The sequence below is a fragment of the Cherax quadricarinatus genome, chromosome 68, assembly GCF_038502225.1.
Source record: "Cherax quadricarinatus isolate ZL_2023a chromosome 68, ASM3850222v1, whole genome shotgun sequence".
Classification (NCBI taxonomy): Eukaryota; Metazoa; Arthropoda; class Malacostraca; order Decapoda; family Parastacidae; genus Cherax; species Cherax quadricarinatus.
The window spans coordinates 18,455,982-18,471,675 of record NC_091359.1 but is presented as its reverse complement, the minus strand read 5'-3'; the positions used below and the strand labels follow the sequence as shown (position 1 = coordinate 18,471,675).

At 38.9% G+C, this 15,694-nt stretch overlaps 1 protein-coding gene across 1 annotated transcript in view; it reads right to left on the bottom strand.

Annotated features, from left to right (window-relative positions):
• Positions 1-15,694, bottom strand: part of LOC128697721 (DNA damage-binding protein 2) — a 64,247-nt gene that overhangs the window by 32,730 nt on the left and 15,823 nt on the right. The window contains exon 4 of the mRNA XM_053789580.2: positions 13,113-13,310. Coding sequence (XP_053645555.2) covers positions 13,113-13,310 — 198 coding nt within the window. The remainder of the gene's footprint in view (positions 1-13,112; positions 13,311-15,694) is intronic.

Below are 15,694 nucleotides of genomic sequence, written 5' to 3'. Positions count from 1 at the left end.
TTAGAAAAGGCATATGATAGAGTGGATAGAGGAGCAATGTGGCAGATGTTGCAAGTATATGGAATAGGTGGTAAGTTATTAAATGCTGTAAAGAGTTTTTATGAGGATAGTGAGGCTCAGGTTAGGGTGTGTAGAAGAGAGGGAGACTACTTCCCGGTAAAAGTAGGTCTTAGACAGGGATGTGTAATGTCACCATGGTTGTTTAATATATTTATAGATGGGGTTGTAAAGGAAGTAAATGCTAGGGTGTTTGGGAGAGGGGTGGGATTAAATTATGGGGAATCAAATTCAAAATGGGAATTGACACAGTTACTTTTTGCTGATGATACTGTGCTTATGGGAGATTCTAAAGAAAAATTGCAAAGGTTAGTGGATGAGTTTGGGAATGTGTGTAAAGGTAGAAAGTTGAAAGTGAACATAGAAAAGAGTAAGGTGATGAGGGTGTCAAATGATTTAGATAAAGAAAAATTGGATATCAAATTGGGGAGGAGGAGTATGGAAGAAGTGAATGTTTTCAGATACTTGGGAGTTGACGTGTCGGCGGATGGATTTATGAAGGATGAGGTTAATCATAGAATTGATGAGGGAAAAAAGGTGAGTGGTGCGTTGAGGTATATGTGGAGTCAAAAAACGTTATCTATGGAGGCAAAGAAGGGAATGTATGAAAGTATAGTAGTACCAACACTCTTATATGGGTGTGAAGCTTGGGTGGTAAATGCAGCAGCGAGGAGATGGTTGGAGGCAGTGGAGATGTCCTGTTTAAGGGCAATGTGTGGTGTAAATATTATGCAGAAAATTCGGAGTGTGGAAATTAGGAGAAGGTGTGGAGTTAATAAAAGTATTAGTCAGAGGGCAGAAGAGGGGTTGTTGAGGTGGTTTGGTCATTTAGAGAGAATGGATCAAAGTAGAATGACATGGAAAGCATATAAATCTATAGGGGAAGGAAGGCGGGGTAGGGGTCGTCCTCGAAAGGGTTGGAGAGAGGGGGTAAAGGAGGTTTTGTGGGTAAGGGGCTTGGACTTCCAGCAAGCGTGCGTGAGCGTGTTAGATAGGAGTGAATGGAGACGAATGGTACTTGGGACCTGACGATCTGTTGGAGTGTGAGCAGGGTAATATTTAGTGAAGGGATTCAGGGAAACCGGTTATTTTCATATAGTCGGACTTGAGTCCTGGAAATGGGAAGTACAATGCCTGCACTTTAAAGGAGGGGTTTGGGATATTGGCAGTTTGGAGGGATATGTTGTGTATCTTTATATGTGTATGCTTCTAGACTGTTGTATTCTGAGCACCTCTGCAAAAACAGTGATAATGTGCGAGTGTGGTGAAAGTGTTGAATGATGATGAAAGTATTTTCTTTTTGGGGATTTTCTTTCTTTTTTGGGTCACCCTGCCTCGGTGGGAGACGGCCGACTTGTTGAAAAAAAAAAAATAATAATAACAATAATAACAATAATAATATGTAATATAAAATAATAATACATATAATAATAATAATAATAATAATAATAATAATAATATAATAATAATATGGAGGCAAAGAAGGGAATGTATGAAAGTATAGTAGTACCAACACTCTTATATGGGTGTGAAGCTTGGGTGGTAAATGCAGTAGCGAGGAGACGGTTGGAGGCAGTGGAGATGTCCTGTTTAAGGGCAATGTGTGGTGTAAATATTATGCAGAAAATTCGGAGTGTGGAAATTAGGAGAAGGTGTGGAGTTAATAAAAGTATTAGTCAGAGGGCAGAAGAGGGGTTGTTGAGGTGGTTTGGTCATTTAGAGAGAATGGATCAAAGTAGAATGACATGGAAAGCATATAAATCTATAGGGGAAGGAAGGAGGGGTAGGGGTCGTCCTCGAAAGGGTTGGAGAGAGGGGGTAAAGGAGGTTTTGTGGGTAAGGGGCTTGGACTTCCAGCAAGCGTGCGTGAGCGTGTTAGATAGGAGTGAATGAAGACGAATGGTACTTGGGACCTGACGATCTGTTGGAGTGTGAGCAGGGTAATATTTAGTGAAGGGATTCAGGGAAACCGGTTATTTTCATATAGTCGGACTTGAGTCCTGGAAATGGGAAGTACAATGCCTGCACTTTAAAGGAGTGGTTTGGGATATTGGCAGTTTGGAGGGATATGTTGTGTATCTTTATACGTATATGCTTCTAAACTGTTGTATTCTGGGCACCTCTGCAAAAACAGTGATAATGTGTGAGTGTGGTGAAAGTGTTGAATGATGATGAAAGTATTTTCTTTTTGGGGATTTTCTTTCTTTTTTGGGTCACCCTGCCTCGGAGGGAGACGGCCGACTTGTTGGAAAAAAAAAAAAAAAAATAAAAAAAATAACAATGGGATAGTAACCCCTTTTCCTGTAATAATTACTAAAAAGAATAAGAAGAAGAAAACTGTCAAAGTGGGAAGTCTGAATGTGCGTGGATGTTGTGCGAATGATAAGAAAGAGATGACTGTGGATGTTACGAATGAGAAGAAGCTGGATGTCCTGGCTTTAAGTGAAACAAAGCTGAAGGGGGTGGGTGAGTTTCAGTGGAGGGAAATAAATGGGATTAGGTCAGGGGTTTCTAATAGAGTTAGAGCTAAAGAAGGAGTAGCAATAATGCTGAAGGATAAGCTATGGCAGGAAAAAGAGGGACTATAAATGTATTAATTCAAGGATTATGTGGAGTAAAATAAAGGTTGGATGTGAGAAGTGGGTTATAGTAAGTGTATATGCAGTATAGAGGAGAGAGAGAGATTTTGGGAAATGTTGAGTGAATGAGTGGGGAGTTTTAAACCAAGTGTGAGAGTACTTGTGATTGGGGATTTTAATGCTAAAGTGGGTAAAAATGTTGTGGAGAATAGTAGGTAAATTTGGGGTGCCAGGGGTAAATGAAAATGGGGAGCCTTTAATTGAGCTATGTGTAGAAAGAGGTTTGGTAATAAGTAATACATATTTTATGAAAAAGAGGATAAATAAATATACAAGGTATGATGTAGCACGTAATGAAAGTAGTTTGTTAGATTTTGTATTGGTGGATAAAAGGTTGATGGGTAGGCTCCAGGATGTACACATTTATAGAGGGGCAACTGATACATCGGATCATTATCTAGTTGTAGCTACAATTAGAGCAAGAGGTAGATGGGATAAGAGGAAAATGGCAACAACAAGTAAGAGGGAGGTGAAAGTGTATAAACTAAGGGAGGAGGAAGTTCGGGTGAAATATAAGCAACTATTGGCAGAAAGGTGGGCTGGTGCAGGTATGAGTAGTAGGGAGGTTGAAGAGGGTTGGAATAGTTTTAAAAATGCAGTATTAGAATATGGGGCAGAAATTTGTGGTTATAGGAGGGTGGGGGCAGGAGGAAAGAGGAGTGATTGGTGGAATGATAAAGTAAAGGGTGTGATAAAAGAAAAAAATGTAGCTTATGAGAGGTTTTTACAAAGCAGAAGTGTTATAAGAAGAGCAGAGTATATGGAGAGTAAAAGAAAGGTGAAGAGAGTGGTGAGAGAGAGCAAAAGGAGAGCGGATGATAGAGTGGGAGAGGCACTGTCAAGAAATTTTTATGAAAATAAGAAAAAATTTTGGAGTGAGTTAAACAAGTTAAGAAAGCCTAGGGAACAAATGGATTTGTCAGCTAAAAACAGAGTAGGGGAGTTAGTAGATGGGGAGATGGAGGCTTTGGGTAGATGGTGAGAATATTTTAAGGAACTTTTAAATGTCAACGAAGAAAGGGAGGCGGTAATTTCATGCACTGGCCAGGGAGGTATACCATCTTTAAGAAGTGAAGAAGAGCAGGATGTGAGCGTGGGGGAGGTGCATGAGGCATTACGTAGAATGAAAGGGGGTAAAGCAGCTGGAACTGACGGGATCATGACAGAAATGTTAAAAGCGGGGGGGGACATAGTGTTGGAGTGGTTTGTATTTTTGTTTAATAAATGTATGAAAGAGGGGAAGGTACCTAGGGATTGGTGGGGAGCGTGTATAGTCCCTTTATATAAAGGGAAGGGAGACAAAAGAGACTTTAAAAATTATAGAGGAATAAGTTTACTGAGTATACCAGGAAAAGTGTACGGTAGGGTTATAATTGAAAGAATTAGTGGTAAGACAGAATGTAGAATTGCGGATGAGCAAGGAGGTTTTAGAGTGGGTAGGGGATGTGTAGATCAAGTGTTTACATTGAAGCACATATGTGAGCAGTATTTAGAGAAAGGTAGGGAAGTTTTTATTGCATTTATGGATTTAGAAAAGGCATATGACAGAGTGGATAGGGAAGCAATGTGGCAGATGTTGCAAGTATATGGAATAGGTGGTAAGTTATTAAATGCTGTAAAGAGTTTTTATGAGGATAGTGAGGCTCAGGTTAGGGTATGTAGAAGAGAGAGAGAGACTATTTCCGGTAAAAGTAGGTCTTAGACAGGGATGTGTAATGTCACCATGGTTGTTTAATATATTCATAGATGGGGCTGTAAAAGAAGTAAATGCTAGGGTGTTTGGGAGAGGGGTGGGATTAAATTATGGGGAATTTTATATAAAATGGGAAGTGACACAGTTACTTTTTGCTGATGATACTGTGCTTATGGGAGATTCTAAAGAAAAATTGCAAAGGTTAGTGGACGAATTTGGGAGTGTGTGTAAAGGTATAAAGTTGAAAGTGAACATAGAAAAGAGTTAAGTGATGAGAGTATCAAATGATTTAGATAAAGAAAAATTGGATATCAAATTGGGGAGGAGGAGTATGGAAGAAGTGAATGTTTTCAGATATTTGGGAGTTGATGTGTCAGCGGATGGATTTATTAAGGATGAGGTTAATCACAGAATTGATGAAGGAAAAAAAGGTGAGTGGTTCATTGAGGTATATGTGGAGGCAAAAAATGTTATCAATGGAGGCAAAGAAGGGAATGTATGAAAGTATAGTAGTACCAACACTCTTATATGGGTGTGAAGCTTGGGTTGTAAATGCTGTATTGAGGAGGCAGTTGGAGGCAGTGGAGATGTCCTGTCTAAGGGCAATGTGTGGTGTAAAATATTATGCAGAAACTTCGGAGTGTGGAAATTAGGAGGTGTGGAGTTAATAAAAGTATTAGTCAGAGGGCTGAAGAGGGTTTGTTGAGGTGGTTTGGTCATTTAGAGAGAATGGATCAAAGTAGAATGACATGGAGAGCGTATAAATCTATAGGGGAAGGAAGGCGGGGTAGAGGTCGTACTCGAAAAGGTTGGAGGGAGGGTGTAAAGGAGGTGTTGTGGGCGAGGGGTTTGGACTTCCAGCAAGCGTGCGTGAGCGTGTTAGATAGGAGTGAATGGAAACAAATGGTATTTGGGACCTGATGGGCTGTTGGAGTGTGAGCAGGGTAATATTTAGTCAAGGGATTCACTGAAACCGGTTATTTTATATAACCGGACTTGAGTCCTGGAAATGGGAAGTACAATGCCTGCACTCTAAAGGAGGGGATTGAGACATTGGCAGTTTGGAGGGATATATTGTGTATTTTTATACATACATGTATATACTTCTAAACTGTTGTATTCTGGGCACCTCTGCAAAAACAGTGATTATGTGTGAGTGAGGTGAAAGTGTTGAATGATGATGAAAGTATTTTCTTTTTGGGGATTTTCTTACTTTTTGGGTCACCCTGCCTTGGAGGGAGACGGCCTACTTGTTAAAAAAAAAATAATATAATAATAATGTACGTACTATAATAATAATTATTATAATAGACGGCTTCGAAAGGACGTCACTAAATGGCAGTGAATACCACAACAATGCGGGAGCGGTTATGGCAACCTCCACTTTATTTATTTTATTTATTTATTTTTTGTCTTTGCAAACACTACATTGAGATTTTGTATTTACAATAGTGGGTTGCAATGCAAAGAGAGCCTCTATTATGCCTAGGCATTATGGGTCAACTTAACATTATTGGCTTACAGACTGCTTAACACTAAGGATTATATCATAGTTGTACAGTAGGATAATAATTATTTCGTAGTTGAACAGTAGATTATTAATTATAAGTGAATCAAAATTTGTATAAGACAAAAGATAAATTCTTCTATTCAAAAATTATTTTTGTGAAAACAATGATTCAATTATATTCCTATCAACAATGGATAAAAGGTTCAAAGTGATTGTTGAAGTTATGATGTGGGAGTACATAAGTACGTGTGTACTGAGTATTTAAAGTTTAGTCTAGGCTGATTAAGCGGCTTTTGAGAAGAGTCTTAAATTGATTTTCAGACCGGGTTACTTTAATATCTTCTGGTAATGAATTCCATATTTTAGGGCCCTTTATGTGCATAGAGGTTTTACATAGTATGATATGGACACAAGGTATATCAAAGAGAGATCTGTGTCTTGTGTTGTGGTCATGTGTCCTGTTTAGGTTGGTGAGGAGAAGTTTGAGTGGAGGGTTTATGTTTGCATGTATTGTTCTGTGTATATAGTATGCACACGGATTAAGTATGGATGTTCTTAATGGTGAGCAGATTCAGACTTTTGAAAATTGGTGGAGTATGTTGGTGGGAGTGGGAATTTGTTATCATTCTTACTGCTGCCTTTTGCTGGGTTATTAGGGGTTTTAGGTGATTGGATGTTGTTGATTCCCATGCACAAATTCCATATGTAAGATAATGGTATATGAGTGAATGGTACAGTGCCAGGAGAGTTGATTGTGGAATGTAGTACCTTATCTTTGATAGTATACCTACAGTCTTGGAGATTTTCTTGGTGATTTGTTGTATGTGTGTCTGGAACTTAAGGCTACTGTCAAGGTGGATACCTAGGAATTTTCCCTCCGTGAGTCTTGTGACTGATGAGCCATTTAGCGTTATGTTAATTGGATCTTTTGCAGCTTTGTTTCCAAACTGAATGAAATAGGTGTTATCAGTATTCAGGGTAAGTTTGTTAGTTATCAACCAGGCAGATATTTTCTGCAATTCGGCATTGACTGTGTTTGCTAATATGACTGTGTTTGGGTGGGAAAAGACATATGTAGTGTCATCTGCAAATAATATGGGTTTGAGTAGCTGTGATGCGTTCAGTAGATCATTGATGTAGATGAGAAAGAGGAGTGGTCCAAGGACACTTCCTTGTGGAACTCTTACTGTGATTGGTTGGGTGGAAGAGTTTGCATCATTTGCATACACATATTGAGTTGTAGGTAGTAGGTTGGTAGACAGCAACCACCCAGGGAAGTACTACCGTCCTGCCAGATGACTGTGAAACAAAAACCTGTAACTGTTTTGCATGATGGTAGGATTGCTGGTTTCTTTTTCTGTCTCATAAACACGCTAAGATAACAGGGATATCTTGCTACTCCTACTTACACTTTGGTCACACTTCACAGACACGCACATGCATATATATATATACATACATCTAGGTTTTTCTCCTTTTTCTAAATAGCTCTTGTTCTTTTTTATTTCTTCTATTGTCCATGGGGAAGTGGAAAAGAATCTTTCCTCCGTAAGCCATGCGTGTCGTATGAGGCGACTAAAATGCCGGGAGCAATGGGCTAGTAACCCCTTCTCCTGTATACAATTACTAAAAAAGAGAAGAAGAAAAACTTTATAAAACTGGGTTGCTTAAATGTGCGTGGATGTAGTGCGGATGACAAGAAACAGATGATTGCTGATGTTATGAATGAAAAGAAGTTGGATGTCCTGGCCCTAAGCGAAACAAAGCTGAAGGGGGTAGGAGAGTTTCAGTGGGGGGAAATAAATGGGATTAAATCTGGAGTATCTGAGAGAGTTAGAGCAAAGGAAGGGGTAGCAGTAATGTTAAATGATCAGTTATGGAAGGAGAAAAGAGAATATGAATGTGTAAATTCAAGAATTATGTGGATTAAAGTAAAGGTTGGATGCGAGAAGTGGGTCATAATAAGCGTGTATGCACCTGGAGAAGAGAGGAATGCAGAGGAGAGAGAGAGATTTTGGGAGATGTTAAGTGAATGTATAGGAGCCTTTGAACCAAGTGAGAGAGTAATTGTGGTAGGGGACTTGAATGCTAAAGTAGGAGAAACTTTTAGAGAGGGTGTGGTAGGTAAGTTTGGGGTGCCAGGTGTAAATGATAATGGGAGCCCTTTGATTGAACTTTGTATAGAAAGGGGTTTAGTTATAGGTAATACATATTTTAAGAAAAAGAGGATAAATAAGTATACACGATATGATGTAGGGCGAAATGACAGTAGTTTGTTGGATTATGTATTGGTAGATAAAAGACTGTTGAGTAGACTTCAGGATGTACATGTTTATAGAGGGGCCACAGATATATCAGATCACTTTCTAGTTGTAGCTACACTGAGAGTAAAAGGTAGATGGGATACAAGGAGAATAGAAGCATCAGGGAAGAGAGAGGTGAAGGTTTATAAACTAAAAGAGGAGGCAGTTAGGGTAAGATATAAACAGCTATTGGAGGATAGATGGGCTAATGAGAGCATAGGCAATGGGGTCGAAGAGGTATGGGGTAGGTTTAAAAATGTAGTGTTAGAGTGTTCAGCAGAAGTTTGTGGTTACAGGAAAGTGGGTGCAGGAGGGAAGAGGAGCGATTGGTGGAATGATGATGTAAAGAGAGTAGTAAGGGAGAAAAAGTTAGCATATGAGAAGTTTTTTACAAAGTAGAAGTGATGCAAGGAGGGAAGAGTATATGGAGAAAAAGAGAGAGGTTAAGAGAGTGGTGAAGCAATGTAAAAAGAGAGCAAATGAGAGAGTGGGTGAGATGTTATCAACAAATTTTGTTGAAAATAAGAAAAAGTTTTGGAGTGAGATTAACAAGTTAAGAAAGCCTAGAGAACAAATTGATTTGTCAGTTAAAAATAGGAGAGGAGAGTTATTAAATGGAGAGTTAGAGGTATTGGGAAGATGGAAGGAATATTTTGAGGAATTGTTAAATGTTGATGAAGATAGGGAAGCTGTGATTTCGTGTATAGGGCAAGGAGGAATAACATCTTGTAGGAGTGAGGAAGAGCCAGTTGTGAGTGTGGGGGAAGTTCGTGAGGCAGTAGGTAAAATGAAAGGGGGTAAGGCAGCCGGGATTGATGGGATAAAGATAGAAATGTTAAAAGCAGGTGGGGATATAGTTTTGGAGTGGTTGGTGCAATTATTTAATAAATGTATGGAAGAGGGTAAGGTACCTAGGGATTGGCAGAGAGCATGCATAGTTCCTTTGTATAAAGGCAAAGGGGATAAAAGAGAGTGCAAAAATTATAGGGGGATAAGTCTGTTGAGTGTACCTGGTAAAGTGTATGGTAGAGTTATAATTGAAAGAATTAAGAGTAAGACGGAGAATAGGATAGCAGATGAACAAGGAGGCTTTAGGAAAGGTAGGGGGTGTGTGGACCAGGTGTTTACAGTGAAACATATAAGTGAACAGTATTTAGATAAGGCTAAAGAGGTCTTTGTGGCATTTATGGATTTGGAAAAGGCGTATGACAGGGTGGATAGGGGGGCAATGTGGCAGATGTTGCAAGTGTATGGTGTAGGAGGTAGGTTACTGAAAGCAGTGAAGAGTTTTTACGAGGATAGTGAGGCTCAAGTTAGAGTATGTAGGAAAGAGGGAAATTTTTTCCCAGTAAAAGTAGGCCTTAGACAAGGATGTGTGATGTCACCGTGGTTGTTTAATATATTTATAGATGGGGTTGTAAGAGAAGTAAATGCGAGGGTCTTGGCAAGAGGCGTGGAGTTAAAAGATAAAGAATCACACACAAAGTGGGAGTTGTCACAGCTGCTCTTTGCTGATGACACTGTGCTCTTGGGAGATTCTGAAGAGAAGTTGCAGAGATTGGTGGATGAATTTGGTAGGGTGTGCAAAAGAAGAAAATTAAAGGTGAATACAGGAAAGAGTAAGGTTATGAGGATAACAAAAAGATTAGGTGATGAAAGATTGAATATCAGATTGGAGGGAGAGAGTATGGAGGAGGTGAACGTATTCAGATATTTGGGAGTGGACGTGTCAGCGGATGGGTCTATGAAAGATGAGGTGAATCATAGAATTGATGAGGGAAAAAGAGTGAGTGGTGCACTTAGGAGTCTGTGGAGACAAAGAACTTTGTCCTTGGAGGCAAAGAGGGGAATGTATGAGAGTATAGTTTTACCAACGCTCTTATATGGGTGTGAAGCGTGGGTGATGAATGTTGCAGCGAGGAGAAGGCTGGAGGCAGTGGAGATGTCATGTCTGAGGGCAATGTGTGGTGTGAATATAATGCAGAGAATTCGTAGTTTGGAAGTTAGGAGGAGGTGCGGGATTACCAAAACTGTTGTCCAGAGGGCTGAGGAAGGGTTGTTGAGGTGGTTCGGACATGTAGAGAGAATGGAGCGAAACAGAATGACTTCAAGAGTGTATCAGTCTGTAGTGGAAGGAAGGCGGGGTAGGGGTCGGCCTAGGAAGGGTTGGAGGGAGGGGGTAAAGGAGGTTTTGTGTGCGAGGGGCTTGGACTTCCAGCAGGCATGCGTGAGCGTGTTTGATAGGAGTGAATGGAGACAAATGGTTTTTAATACTTGACGTGCTGTTGGAGTGTGAGCAAAGTAACATTTATGAAGGGATTCAGGGAAACCGGCAGGCCGGACTTGAGTTCTGGAGATGGGAAGTACAGTGCCTGCACTCTGAAGGAGGGGTGTTAATGTTGCAGTTTAAAAACTGTAGTGTAAAGCACCCTTCTGGCAAGACAGTGATGGAGTGAATGATGGTGAAAGTTTTTCTTTTTCGGGCCACCCTGCCTTGGTGGGAATCGGCCGGTGTGATAATAAAATAAAAATAAAATATTGAGTTGTACTAAGGTATGATTTTAGGTAGTTGAGGGAGTGGCCTCTGATACCATAGTGCGTTAATTTGTTGTACAGCAGTTCATGGTCGACTGTATCGAAAGCTTTATATAAATCAATGAAAATGCCCAGCGGGACTTCTTTCTTTTCGAGTGCGGTATATATTAGTTCTAGCATGTGTATGATAGCATCATTTGTGCTTTTATTATTCCTGAATCCAAACTGACAAGGGTTTATATGTTGTGTGAGACGAGGTAGGAATAGATCCATCTATGAATTAATTTTTCAAAGATTTTAGAGAGCAGTGGTAAGTTAGATATTGGTCTATAGCTATTCAAGTCAGCTTGGTCACCTCCTTTGTGGATCGGAGTGACCCTCGCTATTTTGAGGATTGTTGGGAAGGTAGATGATTCAATGGATTTGTTAAAGAGTATTGCAATAATTGGTGACAATACTTGAGAAGCTTTTTGCGTATTTGGGTAGGTACCTATGAGGTAGTCTGATGGACGGGTGTTTGCGCTTGGTGTTTTGTTCGCTAGATTTTTTCCTATGGTGGAGAAGAAAACACTGAGTCTGTTCGCTGTTTCAATAGGCGTGAGTAGGGGTTCATCTGATTTTGTTAGTTTGATTGTTTTTTTTTGGATAACTTTTTAGTTCCAAGAATTTCAAATAGAGTTTTCCAGGGTTTTTTCATATCACTGTTGATGTTATGTAATCTATTTTCATAATACAATTTTTTAAATCTTCTTATCAGGCTGGTAAGTGCTGATGAGTAACCTTTAAACTGTTCTCTAGTTATTTGACCCGTTCTATACTGTTTTTCATATTTGAGCTTTGTGTTAATGGATTTGAGGATGCTTGGTATTAGCCAGGGATTATTCAGTCTGTTTGCTGTGATCTGCTTAGTTTTTTGGGGGCAATGTTTGTTATAAAGGCTTTGGGCTTTTTTTTAGAAAATTATTTATACATTCATTCATATCTGTATATGTTTCAATCTCACTTTGCCAGTCGATGTTATTCATAGCTGCTATGAAGTTGTTAACTGCTGTCTCGTTATGTAGTCTGAAGGTTACTTCAGTAATGTGTTGTGGCAGTTTGCCCAGATTAGTTATGAGAAAGGTTGGGTAGTGGTCTGTAGTGTTGTCTGTGATTATGCCTGATTTTAAAGGGGATATGGTGTTTGTCCAGATGTGGTCTATTAAGGAGATGCTTGTCTCGGTGATTCTTGACATATTTTATTCATTTTAGAGTATTTATCAAGTTTCTATGTTATTTATATTGTTTATTATGTCATATTAGATCAATTGTGATAGATAAATAAGCCGTAGAGTTGATATTAGCATTATATTGAAGTGTATTTTTCCTGCCTCTGAGAGCAGGAATTCCACTGGAACAGATTAATGGCTTTTCAATTAAATTAAATGAGGAAAATTGACTCTGCATATGAACAAATTAGGATACGAACAAGGTCACGGAACGGATTAAGTTCGTAAGCCGCCTTCCTTCCCCTATAGACAGTATCATCAGCAAAAAGTAACTGTGTCAATTCCCATTTTGAATTTGATTCCCCATAATTTAATCCCACCCCTCTCCCAAACACCCTAGCATTTACTTCCTTTACAACCCCATCTATAAATATATTAAACAACCATGGTGACATTACACATCCCTGTCTAAGACCTACTTTTACCGGGAAGTAGTCTCCCTCTCTTCTACACACCCTAACCTGAGCCTCACTATCCTCATAAAAACTCTTTACAGCATTTAATAACTTACCACCTATTCCATATACTTGCAACATCTGCCACATTGCTCCTCTATCCACTCTATCATATGCCTTTTCTAAATCCATAAATGCAATAAAAACTTCCCTATCTTTATCTAAATACTGTTCACATATATGCTTCAATGTAAACACCTGATCTACACATCCCCTACCCACTCTAAAACCTCCTTGCTCATCCGCAATCCTACATTCTGTCTTACCTCTAATTCTTTCAATTATAACCCTACCGTACACTTTTCCTGGTATACTCAGTAAGCTTATTCCTCTATAATTTTTTACAGTCTCTTTTGAGGTTCCACTGTACCATCAAGCTACTTTATTCATAAAATCATAATTAAAACTTAGTTTCTTTAGTTCTACACAAGAAACAATAAATTTAACATGCAAAAAATATTCCTTCTAATGGCTTGTAACATCTATCAATGTAACTGTATTATAAAAATATCTAGGTGAAAGGACAAGCTTATTATATTTTTATTAATTTATTTGCAAACAAGAGCTAAAAGCACATTATTATTATTTTCAAGAAAATACATACATGACTATTTCAATATAAAATTAATCATAACACCCCAATGGAACTTACCCCAACTAAAGTTGTTCTTGGATCACCTCCATCTCTCTCAAAGTTCCACACAATAATATCTCCACCCTTTGATCCCACAGTTACTAAATTTGGAATTGTTGGATGCCATGCAATGGCTGTAGTACGCCGATCGAAGCCCATGTATGTCTTGTGTATTCGAAACAGTTTGGTCATGTTCATCACAGGAGTATTGAGGGACTGAGGAATAAAAACAATGCATTAAAGGTGAATAAACAATGATAACTGCTCTTCACACCTAGATGTAATAAAAGTAAAAATGGGCTATCATGAAAATCTACAAATAGCAATGAAGGCATCTATATATACTGGCAGGCCCCACCTTACAGGGCTTCACTTTACGGCATTTCACTAATGCAGAGGTGTTTAATTATACCCATTCTTCATTTATTCAGACTTCCTACAATAAATATACATTCACCACTCACTATAAGCTAAGGACAAATATATTTTAAGGCAAGTACTGTATATAATGTATATGCATTTTTTAAGCCTTGTTTTATTGCTCACTAAATATATGATAGTGTAAACATTATTAGGATTTTATATGCCTTTGACAGTGAAAAAAAAAAGCTATGTTTCACTTTACAGTGATTTTCACTTTACAGCAGAAGCTCGGAACCTAACCTGCTGTATAAGCAGGGCCTGCCTGTATCAGGTTTTATTACAAGTTTCATTAAAACTTACTATAGTACTTCAGACTAAATTTTTTTTTTTTTTTTTTTTCAACAAGTCGGTCGTCTCCCACCAAGGCAGGGTGACCCAAAAAAGAAAGAAAATCCCCAAAAAGAAAATACTTTCATCATCATTCAACACTTTCACCACACTCACACATTATCACTGCTTTTGCAGAGGTGCTCAGAATACAACAGTTTAGAAGCATATACGTATAAAGATACACAACATATCCCTCCAAACTGCCAATATCCCAAACCCCTCCTTTAAAGTGCAGGCATTGTACTTCCCATTTCCAGGACTCAAGTCTGACTATATGAAAAAAACCGGTTTCCCTGAATCCCTTCACTAAATATTACCCTGCTCACACTCCAACAGATCGTCAGGTCCCAAGTATCATTCGTCTCCATTCACTCCTATCTAACACGCTCATGCACGCTTGCTGGAAGTCCAAGCCCCTCGCCCACAAAACCTCCTTTACCCCCTCTTTCTAACCCTTTCGAGGACGACCCCTACCCCTCTTTCCTTCCCCTACAGATTTATATGCTTTCCATGTCATTCTACTTTGATCCATTCTCTCTAAATGACCAAACCACCTCAACAACCCCTCTTCTGCCCTCTGACTAATGCTTTTATTAACTCCACACCTTCTCCTAATTTCCACACTCTGAATTTTCTGCATAATATTTACACCACACATTGCCCTTAGACAGGACATCTCCACTGCCTCCAACCGTCTCCTCGCTGCTGCATTTACCACCCAAGCTTCACATCCATATAAGAGTGTTGGTACTACTTTACTTTCATACATTCCCTTCTTTGCCTCCATAGATAACGTTTTTTGACTCCACATATACCTCAACGCACCACTCACCTTTTTTCCCTCATCAATTCTATGATTAACCTCATCCTTCATAAATCCATCCGCCGACAGGTCAACTCCCAAGTATCTGAAAACATTCACTTCTTCCATACTCCTCCTCCCCAATTTGATATCCAATTTTTCTTTATCTAAATCATTTGATACCCTCATCACCTTACTCTTTTCTATGTTCACTTTCAACTTTCTACCTTTACACACATTCTCAAACTCATCCACTAACCTTTGCAATTTTTCTTTAGAATCTCCCATAAGCACAGTATCATCAGCAAAAAGTAACTGTGTCAATTCCCATTTTGAATTTGATTCCCCATAATTTAATCCCACCCCTCTCCCGAACACCCTAGCATTTACTTCTTTTACAACCCCATCTATAAATATATTAAACAACCATGGTGACATTACACATCCCTGTCTAAGACCTACTTTTACCGGGAAGTATTCTCCCTCTCTTCTACACACCCTAACCTGAGCCTCACTATCCTCATAAAAGCTCTTTACAGCATTTAGTAACTTACCACCTATTCCATAAACTTGCAACATCTGCCACATTGCTCCTCTATCCACTCTATCATATGCCTTTTCTAAATCCATAAATGCAATAAAAACTTCCCTACCTTTATCTAAATACTGTTCACATATATGCTTCAATGTAAACACTTGATCTACACATCCTCTACCCACTCTGAAGCCTCCTTGCTCATCCGCAATTCTACATTCTGTCTTACCTCTAATTCTTTCAATTATAACTCTACCGTATACTTTTCCTGGTATACTCAATAAACTTTTTTTTTTTTTTTTTTTTTTAAAAAAGTCGGTCGTCTCCCACCGAGGCAGGGTGACCCAAAAAAAAAGAAAGAAAATCCCCAAAAAGAAAATACTTTCATCATCATTCAACACTTTCACCACACTCACACATTATCACTGCTTTTGCAGAGGTGCTCAGAATATAACAGTTTAGAAGCATATACGTATAGAGATACACAACATATCCCTCCAAACTGCCAAT